Here is a 19,034-nt window from a genome sequence, read left to right on the forward strand (position 1 = left end):
TTTCATTTATTTATTTAATTAAAAAAAAACAGCAATAACTATAACACAAATGACTATGCTGTTGGCAAAGCAAAGCCAAGCTGAAATAATAATATAAAAGCAAATACAGAAAGTTTAACAAAAAGCCAACTTTGATTTCTGACACAGAAAAAGCCAATCCTGTACCACGCCAGGCTCACTGGCTGGACTCAATGAGTGCTCAGCACCCTTTTGTTTAAATCCAAAAAAAATGACACGTTCATTCAATACAATGTCTATAAACAGACTTGCATGAAGGGGAAAAAAAGAATGCGCTTTTGCTCACTGAGTTTCAAGAATCCCAGCACTTTTGGGGGAAAGTTTCTTGGGTATAAATAGATCAAACAAGTCAATGAAAAGCAGGCAAAGGTATAAGAAAGATGGGACATAACGTTAGGTCACAGCTGCTCCTCTGTACCTATATGCTTGAAACATTATGTATTTCCACACACACAAGATTTTCAAGCTAAAAACATCCCTATAAATTCTGGTTCTGACTGAAAGAGGAGGGATGTTCATATGACCTTGCCCAAACGGGGACTCTCAAAAGACAGAGGCTGGTTTAAAGTATTTTGACGATAGAACTTCTGAAGTTAGCAACGTAGCTAATATTTATACAATGCATAATGTGTCCAGCACAGAAAAAAGGCAAGATATTCAATGTTCAGTGCTTTAACATTGTCCACATATTGTTCAAACTGTGCATCCGCAAGCTGTGTCCATTTTTTGGAACGTAAGTCAATGATAAGGAAAAAGCTGTGGGGTTAAGGTGGGCAACAGCAACAGTTAATCGGATAGAATGATCCTATTGGACGAAGTGGGTGAAATAAGAGAAGATTCAGATGAGGATCTTACTCCATTGAAACCACTTTCAAGCCTTTATCTCAGAGGCAGTTAATCCTTCACTTTAGTTCATCTGGGAACACATAATAGGCCAAGTGAAAGCCCTCCACTCCCACACACACACACACACACACACACACACACACACACACACACACACACTCTCTCTCTCACACACACACACACACACACACGCACACACACACACACGCACACACACACACACGCACACACACGCACAAAGGTAAAAAGGATGTAAATAGGCATGAACGATCTCTTTGTAATTGACCGTCTCAATGGCACAGGTCAATTTTACCAGAAACTAAAAGAAAACAGTGTTTTGGTTAAGGCAAACAAAAGGTCAAGTTTCTTGAAATGTTTCATGTTCCTTTCAATGTAAGACTATTTATTCATTTGAAGACATGAAGAATGTTATGAAATTACAACAACAGTCCATCCTGTTACTGTAAATTCACCACTGGTGCTGTTGCTTCTCTTCCCCTGGCTTTTCACACACATGTCCTCTCAGTTTTTTTTGTTGTTGTTGTTGTTAACGCTTCACAGGGAGCAAAATATGGTTGACGCACAACTAAATCAGAAAATCTAGTTTTTCAGATTCCTGGAGAGGACCTTTTTAAGTGGCGGGTTCTTCTGGCCCAGGATAGTATCCTGGTCGGGGTGATTTTGGGGCGTCTTTGACTCGTGGAGCTGTTTGAGGCCGAGGGTCTGCTGCTCCTTGGTGGTTGTTGCTCGCTGGGCCTGGCGGAGCAGACGTTTCATGGTCTTCACCTTTTCCTTCAAGTGGTCGTTGGCTTTCTCCAAGGTACGCACCTGCTGGGAGAGAGTCCTGACCCTCTCCTCCTCCTCAAACAGAGCCTTCTGCACCGCAGAGCACAGCAACTGTGAAGACAAGAGGAGAAGATATTAGTTTGTTTTTTCCAAGTTTTATAGCATAACACATTTGAAATATCATGAAAAACAGAGGGGGCATTGGATTAAGTGCACATCAGGCAAAGGCGTGATAGACAGTGACACATTGAAACACTGAAATTAAAATTATTGATCATTTACTTGCAGGTTACTTGCAAGTCCCTGCTCAAAGAAAGGACATTTTCAGCTTATTTTCTGGAAGATTCCCAACAGATAATCATCCCGCACTGCCTTTGGTCTTAAATCATCTTTGTTGTTGGCTCATAACGGTTCATACCAAAAAGATATTGTCAGATTTATTATGTTTTTGTTACATTTGTGACGTAGCACTTGACAGATCTTCTGTTTTTGATACTGGATTTCCTTTGGATAAGTCAGACGAGAGAACACTTCTGGCATGCTGTTGGGGCAGTTGACCAGTGCCAACAGCTCATAAGTCTCTCAGCATATTCCACTGTTTGTGTATGAGTAAAAAAAAATAAGAACATTTTTGGCTGCTTTAAGCCTGAAAGAAAAGGGAAGGGAAAATTCAAAGAACTAATCATTATGTATTTCTAAGATTACACATTTTTTGATGTGGAGAAGTTCACGGAAATGTATCAAACGACCAGTGAGAGTATACCATATTCTCTGCTTTTTTTTATCTACCGGCCAACTTATATCAGCCAAAAACAACACACATTGTAGCTGCAAGTAGCGACCAAGATAAATTTGAGGGGAAAAAATGGTTTAACAAGATCGGTCCATCTTTTTCAGTGAGACACAAGAGTGAGATGAAACCCAACATGTCTGTGAAACCCTTCCAAAGGAGAACACTTTTGCTCCAGCTGCCTCTGACTGCATGCCTGTTTCCTTCACAAGTCCTAAGGCTTCTACATGGTCCAGCGTGAAACACTGATGTATATTCCCTGCCATTGGATAACAACCTCTGAGGGTTTCGAGGAAATGTTAAAAATGTGCTGCTGGCTTCTGGCCCACATCACTGGTTAATACATTACTCGCTGTAATATTAGCTGTGGTTTTCCCCCCTTGTGCTCTTACTTACATCCATTAAGGGATTTGAAAAGGGGTATGAAACTTTATAATGCAAAGGATGAAGTTCAGGACCAGAACGATCCAAGTAGTGTGAAGCGGAGGGTCTAAAATGGCCTGTCACTGGTCTTTTTGCACACAAAGATGCCCTACAGTTGGTTGTGAGAGCACTCAATCTTTACGTAACTTTCGGCTCCATGAGAGTGGATAGTGAAATCAACTCACTGCAATCAGGTATGTGTGGCACTGATTGGCTTTGATTGAGCCCAGGTGTGGGGAGTCTATATTATGCTCTGAGACCCCCAATGCTCTGTGCTGCTTATTATCTCACCTTCAGAGGTAGTGAGAGGTTCTTTCTGAGTTTTGTCTAGTGCCAGTGTTTCTACAAACACCTATGTATGTTGCCAGGAAGCAGCCAAACGCCTTCTTAGGTTACATCAGGGCTCTTTAAGCATAGCAGAATTTTCAATTCAATTTCAAACTTTAGGTACAGAATCAGGTTGGAACAGGGAGGCTCTGGTAACCACTTTTAGTCATGCCTTGTCTGAGAAGGTTAAGGATGAGCTCGCTACCCGTGAGGTTTCGGATTCACTTGAGGATTTAATCTCATTGGCAATTAGAATTGACAACAGAATCCATGAGCGCAACAGAGAGAGAACAGGCGTACACCCGCCCTATGTCAGAGGAGTTTAACACCCCTCGTGAAAGACCTAACCTGCCTGAGGGGTCCCTTAACAATGACGATCAGGAACCCATGCAAATAGGCCGCACACGGTTTACTTCAGCGGAAAGACAGAGGCGGATGAGCAGTAGCGCTTGTCTATACTGTGGTAGGGTGGGTCACTTCATTCGCCAGTGCCCCCTCAATGCAGAAACACAATACGCAGGGAAACAAGGTAGACTCGTCAGCCCATGGGGAGGTCTTGCCGAGTCTTAATAATTCCCCTCCTGTGGCCAATAGTCACACTTTTTTGTCCTTTGAGTTATTTTGGGATGAACTCTGGTGCACCTTCTCCGCAGGAGCAGAAGGTAGTTTTATGGACTTAAACCTTGCCCCGAAAGCTCAAATTACCCTTTTTTTTTTACTTCTTTGTCCACTCGGAATCACCACAGTGGATGGGAAACCTTTGGGTAGGGTTGAGAGGGTCACCTGCCCGATTTTCATTCGCATTGGCAATCACACGGAAGAGATTAGGTTTTTTCTTATTGATACACCTCAGTTAGCCCTCATTCTGGGACACCCATGGCTCAAGGAACACAACCCTCACATCAATTGGAGGACTGGGAAGGTGATGAGCTGGGGCTCAAACTGTGCATCTCATATGATGGAATCGGACTCTGTTCAACTCCAACCTTTGGGCCGTGAGCCTGCTGCTGCCACCAGCGCCTCTGCCTCAAAATTTCCCAAGTCAGTAGGTCTCACCTGTGCTACCCCCAGTGACCCCCCCTGACTCTTGGGGCTCTTGAGACCTTGACTTTGTCCTCTGTCTCTTCTTCCCAATGGGGTTCCTGCAGCGTATGCTGAGTGAAGTCTTCAGTAAACAGTAGGGTTTGAGGACTCTGAGGCCAGATGCCCTATCTCGACAATTTGAGTGTTCAGGTAGTGACAGTTTTCAAATGGAAATTCTAGTGGCCCCAGATGGGGAGAGTTGTGAGCGAGTTTGTGGCGGCTTGCTAGCCTGGAAATCCAGACCCTGATATCTTGAACGATAGAGGGTCTGGCCATGATCAATAGTAATTTCCAACTCAAGGGGCGGCTCCTACTCGTGCATTTCAAATGCCACTGCATGTAGTTGGATAGCACTACAACCAATCAGAGCGATGCACAAGGCGACGTAAGCCCCTTTCGTTTAGCGAACAGCTGTTAAACTGTTAGATTAAACGTTTGCCGTTGTCGGTCGGCAAAATAGAACATTCCACTTACTTGCTAATGAAAGATTTGAGTGCCGTCTTCCAAATCGTTAAGGGTCGAGGCCAAAGCAGTCTCAAACTCACACAACATATCCGCAGCCATCGTTGATGTTTACTATCACGGCTTCGACGTCGCATGCACGTCACTGTCGTCATCCGGTTACGTCCTCCCCAGAGTACCATATAAGGGGCTGTGGCGCGCCCGCCAGATTTCTGGCTTTCTTGATAAAGCTTCAACGGAGCGTGTCCAGACCAACACGCGCAGCAAATTTAATTTGCCAGCGCCTAGTGGCAGGTCTTGGAATGCCAGGCTAGCGGCTTGCACTATTTGCGCCTGAAACAAGACTCCTGCTGGTCTGCTCCGGTCTTTACCAATCCCTAATCGCGGCCCAGCCTCAAACTATCGGGTGGGTCAGAGGGTGTGGCTCTCCACAAGGGATCTCCCACTGCGGGTAGAGTCTCGCAAATTGGCCCCACGTTTTGTTGGTCCCTTCGAGATCATTCGAAGGATTAACCCCACCTTGCCTCCTGCTCCCCCGGTCCATGAGGATCCACCCCTCATTTCATGTTTCCCGCCTTAAAGCTCCCATATTATATACTTTTCAGTTCTATTTAACACCAAATTATATGGTCCTAGTGGTCCCTAATACGATTTTCTTCAATTGTTTGCTGAAAAAACTTTCAGATAATTTATTGTACTATGCTGATGTTCAGCTAATCTCACAATGGCCTATTTTTTTAAAAGAGCTGCAGCTCCCCTCGTAAATATACAATCTTTGAGCTCCCCCCGCCCCCTGTCCGGAAGCGAAGCCAGATACGCCTCGCCCTCTGTCTGTTTGTAAACAATGATGACGTATAGCCTGTTAGCACAGTTAGGTTTAGGCTACCCATGAGAAGAACCAAGTCTAGTGCTAGTAACGCACTTTGAACAGTTTGACATGACCTATCCTTGTCTACATGAAAGACTATGTTCATACAGATGCACTGACAGCCACACGCTAATGGAAACGGCATGTTCACAATAAAATGCTGCAAAAGATGGTGGCTACTGCGAAGCTAGCTCGGGAGCTAGCTGCTAACAATACTACTAAAATCTGCGAAAAAATTACCTTCAAAGTCAAACTTCTTCAGTATACATTCCAATCCTTTGTCCTGTTAAAAACAAGGCATTTCCAGACTGGTGTGGGGAATAGAAATATATTTTTATGAGCAAAAGCTGAACGCTTGTCCCAAAGCTAATAGCTATACACCAGTCAGGCAAAAATACCAATAAAAACATTTATTTCAGTTTCACTGTTTGAAAAAAAGCACAAGTAGCTTCCTATCCGTTGTGTTATTAAAAACGAGGCTGCTGTGGTAAAGATAAATTAGTGGATTATGCAACATTCATCATGTTTTGCCGTACTACAGGCATCTTGTCGCTTAGCAACAAGCAAACAACATGGGGGTGAAGGAATATTTTTCGAGAGGATCTCGGGACCGTGGACCAATAAGGAATAGGGGGGTGGACTTCACAGTGGAAGCTTCTGGCTTTCCAGTTTTTGACGTCAGAAACGGGGAGAATTCTGACTGGAGTATATTGGGTGGAGAGGTGGAGGGTTTCAGAAAAGGGGAGAGTGAGAAAAGGAGAGAGCTTTCTTTTTTTTGATACTTTGGCAGTCTGTAGGCACACCGTAGACCCATAATTATGTTCAAAAACATCGGAAAAGTGCATTTGCACAATATGGGAGCTTTAAGCCAGTCTGCTGGCACCTCCATGGAGGCCTCCGTCTCCACCCAGGTTGGTTGGGGGCCCTGTTGGAATGTCAGGTGCCGTTCCTTAGAGGGGTGGTCCAGTGAGGGCACTCAATTTTTCCGTATTTTTCGGCTGAGGGAAATCAACTCACTGCAATCAGGTGTGTGTGGCACTGATTGGCTTTGATTGAGCCCAGGTGTGGGGAGTCACATTGCCACATTTATGTGTGGACAAATCCTTTGGTAGATGCCATTGAAAGAGCCTGGAGCTGAGACAGACACACAGATTACAGTATATTATAAAACCTGCATTGGAGGGGAATGATAATTATAAGCTTTTCTATTGTATCAATGTTACATGGACATTCGAGCAGCAAGACAAAAAATTTATATCCATCCATCCATTTCCCACTGCTTATTCTGGGTTAGGTTGGCAGCAAGCTTAGCAAGATAGTCCAGGTAGTCCAGCAACATTTTTTGAAGTCCTCCTGGGGGATCATGTGGTGTTCATAAACCAGATGAGATATACTGTATACTGCCGGTCTACCCATAGGGTGTTCTACTAGTTGGTTGTGATCGAAAAACCCTTTAAAGGACGGCACCCAGAAGGCACCCTGATAAAACCTTGACTTGTTTGAACCTATGGTGTGGGGACTTTAGAATTGTGTGGTTCTGATGATGTGGTTCTGTTGGCTTCATCAGACCATGACCTTGAGCACGCACTTGGGAGCTTTGAGTCGAGCCGGGATGGGAGCCAACACATCCAAGTCATGAGGTCATGGTTTTCTGCCAGAAAAGAGTGAAATTCTCCCTCCGGGTTGGGAGTGAGTTGCTGCCTCAAGTGAGGGAGTTGAAGTGTCTTGGGGTCTTGTTCACAAGTGAGGGTAAAATGGGGCGTGAGATCGACAGAAGTAATTTGTTGTGCTGAAGAGGGAGCTGAGCTGGAAGGCAAAGGTTTCTACACTCAACAAAAATATAAACGCAACACTTTTGTTTTTGCTCCCATTTTTCATGAGATGGACTTAAAGATCTAAAATTCATTCCAGATACACAATTGTACTAGCCTGGAAATCCTGACCCTGATATCTTGAACGATAGAGGGTCTGGCGACGATCAATAGTAATTTCCAACTCTAGGGGCGGCTCCTACTCGTGCATTTCAAATGCCACTGCACGCAGTTGGATAGCACTACAACCAATCAGAGCGATGCACAAGTGACGTAAGCCCCGTTCGTTTAGCGAACAGCTGTTAAACTGTTCAATTAAACGTTTGCCGTTGTCGGTCGGCAAAACAGAACATTCCACTTACTTGCTAGTGAAAGCTATGAGTCCCGTCTTCCAATTCGTTAAGGGTCGAGGCCAAAGCAGTCTCAAACTCACACAACATATCCGCAGCCATCTTTGATGTTTACTATCACAGCTTCGACGTCGCATGCACGTCACTGTCGTCATCCGGTTACGTCCTCCCCAGAGCACCATATAAAGGGCTCTGGCGCGCCCATATTAGATAGAACCAATTGAAACGTTATACCAGATTTCTGGTAGTCTTGATAAGCTTCAACGGAGCGTCTCCAGACCAACACGCGCAGCAAATTTAATTTGCCAGCGCCTAGTGGCAGGTCTGGGAATGCCAGGCTACAATTGTACCATTTCTCTCAAACATTTTTCACAAATCTGTCTAAATGTGTGATAGTGAGCACTTCTGCTTTGCTGAGATAATCCATCCCACCTCACAGGTGTGCCACATCAAGATGCTGATCTGACATCATGATTAGTGCACAGGTGTGCCTTAGACTGTCCACAATAAAAGGCCACCCTGAAATGTGCAGTTTTGTCTCACAGCAAAATGCCACAGATGCCACAAGCATTGAGGGAGCGTGCAATTGGCATGCTGACAGCAGGAATGTCAACCAGATCTGTTGCTCGTGCATTGAATGTTCATTTCTCCACCATAAGCGGTCTCCAGCAACTTCGCACAGCCATTGAAGAGGAGTGGACCAACATTCCACAGGCCACAATTGACAATCTGATAAACTCTATTCGAAGAAGATGTGTTGCACTGCATGAGGCAAATGGTGGTCACACCAGATACTGACTGGTTCTGAGTCCCCAGACCCCCAATAAAGCAAAAAAATGCACATTTCAGAGTGGCCTTTTATTGTGGACAGTCTAAGGCACACCTGTGCACTAATCATGATGTCAGATCAGCATCTTGATGTGGCACACCTGTGAGGTGGGATGGATTATCTCAGCAAAGCAGAAGTGCTCACTATCACACATTTAGACAGATTTGTGAACAATATTTGAGAGAAATGGTACAATTGTGTATCTGGAATGAATTTTAGATCTTTAAGTCCATCTCATGAAAAATGGGAGCAAAAACAAAAGTGTTGCGTTTATATTTTTGTTGAGTGCATTTACATTTCAGCCCTCGCATATGAATGTGAGCTTTGGGTCAGAAGTCACAATTGTTATTATACCCATGCAATGTAAAGACAACCGGTAGCTTGATAATTGAGTAAATTGAGTGCAAGTGCATGTTATATAGTATAAGCTAAATGCATTGCATTACATTGAGAAGTGAAATGATAACAACACACTAAGTCAGTTATTGGCAGGTAAATGGTTAGTATTGTGAATGTTTTGAAGTTATAGAGTGTTTTGAATTAAACTTGCAATTGACATTGCCAATTGTTCCATACTTGCACCAGGATAAACATTACTTTGACATTAATATTGCACCTTCATTCAGTCTGGTCAAATGATCATAATCAAAGCAGCTCGGACCAGTACAGTATATCCTAACTTTTATATCCTAGTCTGATTCCTACATTTCCTTCAATACAGTAACTCTGTTACATAGCACTTTTATTCGATATTCCCTTCTCGCACGTAATTTTTTTCTTCTTAAATCTCCAGATGACAGGGCCCCAAAATGGATCCACGTGGCCCACCCTCAGTACCCAGCAGGGTTTTTCAATGATGTTAACCAAACTCAACTGCAACATGGACAAAACAAAAAAGGGTTTATATTTTGTGCGGGGGCTGAAGCCTTCAAGTGTCGTATCCCGTATCGGAGGAGGCATGTTTGAAACCTTTCTGAGGAAAAACCGATGAGTGTCTGCACATTTGGGTATTAAAATCATTTGTTTCTGTTAGATCACATTAACTGAAGCTGAAATCTTGCGAGCAGCAATTAGTTTTTGCCTTCGTATTAGGCCATGGAATCAGGAGGGGGTTTTGTAGCTCTGCAAAACTGTGGGAAAAATCCTGCTTGTTAAAATAATGTTTTTTATCGCTGATTGTTTGGTTTTACATTTCAAGATAACTACATCCCTATTTGATTTACTTTGGTTGTCAGCGGATTCAAATATGTTATCTGTTATGCTGTGAGTCGAGGTCAGTTGTCCAAACAATGGCTGCGCAGTGCGCACTACCACTAAAGATCAAAGTCTGCTTTTATTTTGCTAGGAGGAAACCTAATCACGGGAATGATGTAAGAAAGCAGAGAGGACATTTTAATGTCGCTCTGTAATTCTAATCACAGGCCTGACCCAAAAGTTTGATGTAAATGGAAATACAAACCATGTTTTCATTGTCTTTACCCATGGCAGATTCTTGTATGAGTAGTGAGCGAATGATTGGAAACAGACAGAAGAAGACTGACCTAAATCAGGGGGATTATGCCAAAGGTTTAGATTCATTAAAGGGGATAAAGCGGTGGTGAGTGACTGGAAACCATTTCTGTACTGACACGTGGACTCTGAGATGAGGTGCAGGAAATTTATAGAGCCAATGAGCTAAAGGTGTTGATGTTTGCCAGTGCTGTTTAGGTAAAAAGTCATCAATTACATGGTGCACTGCTGCTGAAGCGTATTCATTTATGTCTAATCTAAGTCGTCCTCTACTCTGTATATTCATCATATCTTGCGACCAGTGGCGGCTCGCCCATAGAGGGCGATAGGGCGCCGCCCTCCTTGAGCCATATCAGCAAAAAACGAAAATATAATAATGAATAATAATGATGTTTTTTTTTTTTTTTTTTGTATTAATAATCATAATTTATGATTTCAATACAGTTTTTACCTGCATCTAAGTCTGAATATCATTGTACAATCAGCGTCTGTGCTCTGTACCGTCACTCTGGGGCGATGTCGGGCTGGTTGAAAATCGCCCCCAGCGCTCTCATAGACATCAATGTAAAACTTTTTTTTTTCAAACTGCAAGCCTCGCAATGCAATCTCTATGGGTTCCGGGGGTGGTCGCCCTAACGTGTTGTCGTCATACGTACAGTAAACAATAAACCAATTACAGTGACTGATACAGTCACATGTCCAGTATGCAGCCCAGAGCGGTCATATTCAAGACCAACACAACTTTATATCAACTCAGGCTAGGCTGGCAAGCTACTTACTTGATCGGACTCGGACTAGGTCTTTCCCAGACAAAATGTAACCATCAAGCAAGTATCTACCAAGATGGATTGGGGGATCGTATAAACGCGGATTTTCACGGGGCTCGTTTGAACGGCTAACGAGGCTAGCAGGATGCTAATGCGCTAACGCTCTGTCCTGCTGCCACTGCATGATGATATGGACTGTATACTGGCTTTTTATCCATCCTGATGGCAGCACAGAGACCGCATGGATAACTTTGGGTGTCACCCCTATGCATCATCTCTCAGAAAAGGTAAAACAAACATTAAACATCAATCTGCATATACGAGCCAGCGCCGTTCAACAGCTGATCGGCTATTGAACGGCGATCAGCTGTTGATCGTCGTTTAGCTGACAGCTGCTTTCACCGTCCGACATAAACCCGCCTACCAAGTGCTGTAGACAGTAGTAACCCAAACCAATGTGATGATTAGCACTGTTAATGTTGCACATGCTATGCCAGCATCCATTTTTGTCTCCTAACTTTTAAAAGGAAGCCTATCTGAGGAGCACACTGGTAGATGACAAGTTATCTGTGATGGCCACAGCCGGATAATTAAATCATTTTAGAGCTAAAATAATTTTATTCAAGAAATTAACTAACTTAATTTCCAAAAATACTGTACAGTGCAATGCTTGTCTAATGTTGCCAGAGTGGTTATGCCAGATGAACAGGAAAAACAAACAGTTAAATGCAATATGACATTGTCATATGCTATCTGATTTAGGTTCATTTTGGGTCATATTTCCCATCATGGCAACAATTGCCCCCCCTGAGATTATTGTCAGGAGCCGCCACTGCTTGCGACACTGGATCTGGTTTACAAATGTTACTCTTCCTCATGTGATGAATTCCGACTGGCTTGATTGCTGAACACAGTGGCGTCGCTAGGCTGTTTTATTCGGGGCTAAAGCCCCGGATCTAATTTGATTAGCCCCGGATCTAATTTGATTAGCCCCGAATCTAATTAAAAAAAAAAAAAAAAAAAAAAAACGAATTTCCGACGGTCCTTGAACGCCCCTCATTTACCGCACCAGAACAGACTAGAGCAACAAGTGCGTAAGTACACTTCAGCAGCCAGCCAGTCTCTCAGTGTTTACAACAGGTGAGTAGTAAGCACAAGCCCTAGATTTCACAATGTCTTTATTATATGTCAGTAATTCAAATGTCTGTAAACGTTTTGAAAACCTTACTTATGGTAAATGTAGCCTACTTGTACTTTGTCTGCGGCTAGAATGCTCTAGCTAGCTAACGTTAGTGACTGTATTAGTGTGATGGTACCAGAGGCATTAAGCCTGCTACTATATCTATTTTTTTCATCTGTAGTCTACATGACCGCTTTGTACATGAAAGTAAAATATGAAGATATGATATGAAATTAACAGTTAATATTTATGTCAATACATGATTCTCATGTCAACAGGGAATGAGACCGGCTGCAGAAGTGTACTGACTCATTTATGTTTGTTAACAGAGAATTATAACGTTATCTGCTGTAGAGTCCCAACCCCCTGGGACCTGCAACAATTGTTTATTTGGGTTAAAAAAGCATAAAAAAAACTGCCGCGCGTGTGCGCGCGCATCAACGTGACCGCATCAACGCGCATGCGGTCACACGCATGCGGTCACAACGCGCATCAACGTGACCGGCCTGGGCTAAGCCCCGGATCTTTCAAAAACCTAGAAACGCCCCTGGCTGAAAATCTTCCTAAAACTACACTTGATATTTCACTGTGAGGGACTGAAACCCAAACCTGGCTTGAGTGTTCTGTGGCCTATCAAAGACCATTGTAATTGGACTGCACATGTCTCTACATTAACTTATTTACTTCTACATTAGTGTCCTCGACTGTGGGTAAAGGAAAATACTCCATTAAACAACAAAAGGGTTTGCCAAAGAGCTGGCCAAAACAATGTTTTTAAGTGGATTTTCCCTTTAAACATGGGGATTTCTTTGTCTAGCCAAAACCTCAGGAAATGTGTGTTTGGTTTCCCATGCATTTGGAAAATATTCAACTTGCCAGCTTCTTCATAGTGTTCCTATGAAGAAAAAAAAACGAAAAACAAAAACAGGATGTGAATCCTCTTATGTGTGCACCACAAAACTTGAAGCTATTGGGGGTTCCGTTTCCAAATTGGTGCCACCTTAATACATTCCAACAGATTCAGAATAGATGTAAATTTCACAAATGGAATATGAGAAATCCATTTCAAATGAGGCCAAAGGCTTTTTCAACATTAGTAATCGATTTATGGTCTGGATGGGCTACATACCCGGCTGTCCTCCTGAGCCTCATACTCTGGGCTGTAGCTGTGGACCTGAGTACCAGCCGTGCAGTTGGAAAACTGGAAAAGGCTGCTAAACATGCGATGGATCTCTGCCGTGTCGGGGAAGATGGGGTCCTGGAAGTTTACTCCATGCGGGACTATGTTGTAGTTCTCGTCCATCCTGGAAACGAACACATTTTATTGATACAAGACAAAAATCAGGGATAAAGTTGTGCATGTGTAAAAACAGAAGCAGATGTAGACGCATGTGTTACTTAATGTAATCAGGAGACATTCTTAAATCAATTAAATGGAAAGGTTTTACCTATTCTATTAAAAAAAGTGGACAGACATATCAATGGGAGTCAATAGGAAAGCTTTTTTGAAAAAAGAAAAAACATATCCATGCAAAATTGTTTACAGACCCTGAGTCTCTTTTTATACAAATTCAAGCATTATGTCGATGAGTCAAGCCAATAAATTACAAGCCAAAAGGATTTACTGTGCATGTTTCATATCTTCCCCTACAATGTGAAGTGTGTGAGGGAGGAAGTCTTAAGGCAGCACGTTTCCATACATCTGGATTCCATCTCGAATCCCTTGAGGGAAAGGTTTGGTTGTCCCTTTAAGAGACTGTGTATTTGTATGTGTGCGTCTTGAGCACAAAGCAAGCTGATGTTTAGCTTCAACATATGGGAGGGCAAAGGTCAATTGCAAGTAGGCTGACCAGGAGGTCAGAAGGAATAGTGACTCCAGGGGAACTTGTCTGGACTAGCAGTACAAATGTACCACATACCTCACCTAAATGTTTTCAGTTGTTTCCTTTTGACAGAGAAGTTAAAAACCTATTTAAGGAGATAAAGTTTTACAGCAAACATATGGCTTGAGCAGAGCTCTCAATCTGTCTCATTTAAAGGTCCTGAGGGAGATTCTCAGTTGCATTTTTCTCCATGTTCCTGTCCTGGGAGCGTATGCTCATGATAGATTGAAAAGACTATTTTGGTCTGAGACAGTGTTGTTGGGGATTTCATAACAGGAAATAGATGTCCACTTTAGACTGCCATGAGAACTTTTTAGTTTTGGCTTGTGCTTGCAGAGTCTTGGACTCAGTGTTGCAGACGGGGCCACAACGACACTCCTTTGAAACTCTATACTCATCTGTTTTAGGTTTATGACGGTGAGTTTCACGTTAGCAAATGCCACAGAGCCCCACATGCGAAGACAATTTGTTGGGCCGTATCTCATGAATGTTGACATTTACTCTTTATGAATGCATGGGTGTTCTGGTGACACATAACATAGCGGGTAAAAGAACATTCTTTTGGGGGGGATAGTTAGAATAGTTTGATATTTTGGAACTTACACTTATTTGCCTTTTTAGATGACAAGATGGATACCACTTATCTGTTTGGTAATTATGGTGGTAAAGGCAGTAGAAGGTTAGCTTAGCTAGTCTGGAACAAATGAAACAGCTTGCATGCCTTGTCCATGCTTTGTTGAAAAGGCAAAAAAGGTGACAAAATTCATCTAACAGCACCACTAAGACCACTTATTAACACGTTATATCTTCTTTGTTTAGTCCATACAGAAAACTGAAGCAGTTTCATCCTGTTTGCGGAGGTTGTGCTTGGCTAAGCTAAATGCCTTTTGGCTGAAATGTTAAATTTAGCAAAAAGATGAAAGCGATAAATATATTTTCCGGTAACTCTCCACACAGAAAAACAATGAACATGAAAAACATGGTTTTAGAACAACAAATGGAATGACCTCTGTTGTTATTAGCATGCAAACCAAAGCAAAGTCAGTTACAGGCCACATTCCTTTGTAGCCAAAAGAGGTTAATGAAAGTCCTTAATTATTCAAACTCTATTCAATACCCATCTGGACTATGTTTTGTTTCCCATAGGTCTAAATCCTTTGTGGGCTGAAGTCTTGCGCAAAGGAAAATGTGGGTATAGTGGGCATTTTTAGGGGGGGGATTGCTCTCTGTCGTTTCCCTGGTAAACAGCAACAAAAGATTACTGCTTTGGCTTACTGGAGGAATCATTGCTTCTTAATTATCCTCAGGTCTGTATTTAAAGAGAGCTTAGTTGGGACTATGGCCTCAGGAGGTTTCTGCCGGTGATCGCCTGGCTGATTACAGGTATAAAGTCCGGATGTTTTCACCCATCACAACAGGAGGAGAGCAAAGTCATCCCTGGAGGTGCGATTAAATTAAACCAGTGAAATCATCTTAAAAGTCTTTAAGCCGCCATCAAACAAGATCACACATGCGAGTGCGATTCTGTGCATATGATGATGTGAAACATATGCTAAAGAGAACAGTATTGTAGTTGGCCCCTGCTGCAGACCCTCATGTGGGACAGCCAGACATTAACCTTCAGGAATGCTTTCCGATGCCCCCCCCCCCCTCTGAATATATCTAACTCTTCATCTAGGCCTATTAGAGAGAAAAGGCAGAATACGAGGGAAATGTCTTAAAGACCTGTCAGCGCACGCTCACTTCATCGAGCGTCACATTTGTGCGTTTCACCAGAACGAAAGGTGGTCCCACCGCTGGCCGTCGGTGTTCTGATAGCTCTCCTGAATGAGAATTCTTTGTAGGTCTATAACTTCAAGCTGTTGGGAAATGTCTGGCTCTATAATTACACTGGCTGGAATGCAACAGACGTTTCCTGAGCAACAGCGATGTTTCTGTCCAACGCTGACATTTTGAGAATTAACCTGCCACATGCGTTTTTTTGAAATCCGAGTGGAAGATTTTGGCAGGTTATGAAATACATTACGAACCTGAAATAAATATGGTATCACATGGACAGATACTAATTAAAAGAGAATGGCTGCGGACGGTGCCAATTCCTCTGCTTTTGACTCAAAAAGTTTCCGTACTGGCCGACGATGGACGGAATCCTCTGAGAAACCTTTACTTCCTTTTATGACGGATCGCAGCACAGGTCTGAAGACTTGCTGGTTTCCATTGGAGACGCGGGTCAGGCACAGAGGACGAGAGTTAACTCCAAGACTTGAACACATTACTGGGGGTGTCCTGGTGGGTTTGCGGTTAAGACACAAACGGCACAATATAATGTAATGGCAATTTTTCCAGTATATTCAGTGTCTTTTCCCTTCCCTCTCTGCCAGCTTTCCACCCCACCATTAAAAAAAGGCAACAATGATCGAACAGGCCTTTGAATATCATTTATGAAGAGATGTTCTATCTACACCGATGTAGATTTTGCTCAAAATGCATTGTCCTCTGGGCCACCAAAACTACTAAAGAACATTGCCTTTTATAGACATTCCCCAACGGTTTATTACCACTTAATGGACTGAATATCCTTCTTCTAGCTTCAATATTGAACTCTAACAGATGTACTACTTGTCAGGGAGGTCCAGAGCTCAGAGGGACAGATGGTGGACCCTACAATGATTTAATTCAAGTGTCTCTTTGTGAGACCTGGAGACCTTGGGGGCTTGACGGCACCTCATGGACTAATCCAAAATTAATTAAACAACCGTTGAGTGTTCGTTTGAGTTTTTGTTCATTCACATTCACATTTGAAGTGCTTTATATCGAATGCCCAGTTTTGACAGAGAAAGTGATTTAAAGGTGAAGTAAGCGGTTTATTTATGTTAATATAAGTGTTAAATCGCTATTTATTCATACAGTGATCACTTACATAATGTGCGCGTTTCATAAAGCCGATCTCTCAGTCAGCTGCTCTGCATGTAATCGGCAAATAAACTTATTGGAGGATCCCAACATTTTTTATCCAATCACAAGATAGAATGGTACAAACCGACACCCGTCTCACTCATGGTCTCACTGCCGGTGCACGCCAGAGCAACAGATGGGTGAATGTTTATGCGCCTACAATGGCAGAGCAGGTAAAAATCCTTCCCAATGTCTGTTTTGATGGTTTTTATCATGTTTTATCACACTTATGGATCTGAGATGATAATAGATAACTAACTGCAGTAACTGACAGGAAGTTAGCTAAAAGAACCATTCCGCATACAGCACCTTTAACTATACTACAAACTATACTTTACCTCAAGGGTGCAGGAGGGACTGGTGGAGGCGCCCCACTGTTTCTATGTGTAATTAATATTTAGTTTTGCAGAGGACAACTTGACATGCATGCCTTAACATTACATACCCCATTGTTTCCCATGTTTACACAGATTGAAATATGGAATGTCGTTTCCTTTTGCAATCTGGGTTACCAAATCATTCCATCACTCATTAACTTTTTACCATTCATGGATATGCCTTCTAAAATGAGGCATTCCTGTCATCTTTGCTGTATGACTCTAGTCTTCAGAAAATCTGCCAACGATGAAGTCTGATTTTATTCTTAAGCATTTCTGCAATATTCCTAAAGCGTTGTCCACTTGAACAGAAAATGTTTCATTTGCATGTTATATGCACTCAGCCGGAATAGAAAATGTAGTTTTTTTCTAAACCATTTAAACAAGAAGGTGCAAGTGGGTCTTCCATGTGCAACATTCGCACTGACCACTTTTGAAACCCTAACACTGTAGGCCACAGCATACGTAACAAAAGAAAATACTGTGGAAGCTATGCTTGAAACCTTATGCTGATAGGGTGAAAGTAAAGGGCATTGTGGGGCGCTCTTGTTGTAGAGCCACGCAATAGAGGCTCAGTCCTCAGAAGAGGCAGACCACGGGTTCGAATCCAGCCCGTGGTCGTTCTCTGCATGTCATTCCCCTCTTTGCCCCATTTCATCTGTCTGTCCTAACTGTCTAATAAAAAAAACATTAAACTAGACTTATGCCTATATGACAACACTAAGCTGATAAATGAAATCGATTATGAAAGAGTTTTGTTTCAATAACTTTATTAACGGATGCCTATACAGTGGTAGCCTATTTGTTTGTTAGAGGACTGACTGAATCTCCATTCATTCTGTTCTCATAAAGCTTTATAGGCCTACATATGTGGCAATAAATCATAATAGATCAGAAGAGTGGGGAGTGGGCATACCTGGCTTTCTCACCTTAGAAAGAAGTAGTAGTTGTTGTTTTTGGTGACACTGTAGGAGAAACAGTGGAAGTAGCCCAGGCCGGTTACATTAAACCTGGAGCCAGCGGGGACCTCCAGCATGCTGCCCCACGCCTGGTCGCACAGCAGCTCAATCTCGGCGGAGAAAAACATGTTGGTGTCGCTCTCCCTCGGCAGGTAGTTATACACGCTGTAAGACTCCTCGTGCAGTGCCAACACCTTGGCAAACACTATGATCTCCGCCAGCTCGGCGCGGCACGCTTCTGTTTGCGGTCTCCAGTCGTGGGGCAGCTGACATCCCCAGCTCCCATCAGGACCGGTCGCTGCCAGAATAAGCGCAAGAACAATCCACATGATCCGGCAGAGATCAGAGACGACTGTGGGTCAGTGAGGCGCACCGAAACGCGCTGCGATGCTGCTGATGGATGAAATCACGAACAAATCAGAAGAAGAAGGGAGGGGGGGGGGGGGGGCGAACTGCAGGGCTCTCACACCATTTGCATTCTTCCAACGATGCTGACTCAAGTGACATTCACAGTAAGTCAACTTAAAGAAAGGTTTTACACATTAAACTATAGTCCCGGACTGTCTGTAGCCTACGCCTAGCGTCTCTGCTCTGTGCGGTCCTCGCTCCCTCCTCCAGATACAATACCTGCGATCAGTGGATCAGCCCATTCACACCAGCATCCCCCTTCTACAAACTTTGCCTCTCACCTTTGGAAATGAGTCTACACCACGGAGGAGCAAACAAAAAGCATGGGCTAAGCACAAACTTAGTAAACCTACAAACAAATCCTACAGCTACAATATTGTGACATTAGGTGGCAATCATATTA

At 43.0% G+C, this 19,034-nt stretch overlaps 1 protein-coding gene across 1 annotated transcript; it reads right to left on the reverse strand.

The window, feature by feature from the left end:
- ccdc3b (coiled-coil domain containing 3b) lies at positions 1 to 18,823 on the reverse strand. The gene is made up of 3 exons (XM_080026287.1): positions 18,194 to 18,823; positions 13,179 to 13,353; positions 1 to 1,761 (listed from the first exon to the last, which is right to left on the reverse strand). The coding sequence occupies exons 1-3, from the start codon at positions 18,550 to 18,552 to the stop codon at positions 1,465 to 1,467; spliced, it is 831 nt and encodes a 276-aa protein (XP_079882413.1). The 5' UTR covers positions 18,553 to 18,823; the 3' UTR covers positions 1 to 1,464.
- Positions 18,824 to 19,034: the final 211 nt, after the last annotated feature.

The sequence above is a fragment of the Ammodytes marinus genome, assembly GCF_949987685.1.
Source record: "Ammodytes marinus genome assembly, chromosome: 4".
Lineage (NCBI taxonomy): Eukaryota > Metazoa > Chordata > Actinopteri > Uranoscopiformes > Ammodytidae > Ammodytes > Ammodytes marinus.

Bases quoted from the DNA above. Each gene is read 5' to 3' on its own strand.
- ccdc3b (XM_080026287.1), bottom strand. From the start codon at position 18,552: ATGTGGATTGTTCTTGCGCTTATTCTGGCAGCGACCGGTCCTGATGGG. The intron at 13,354-18,193 runs GTGAGAAAGCCA...GTTCGTTTCCAG, and splicing joins AACTACTACTTCTTTCTAAG to GATGGACGAGAACTACAACA. The intron at 1,762-13,178 runs GTATGTAGCCCA...TTGTCTTCACAG, and splicing joins AGGCTCAGGAGGACAGCCGG to TTGCTGTGCTCTGCGGTGCA.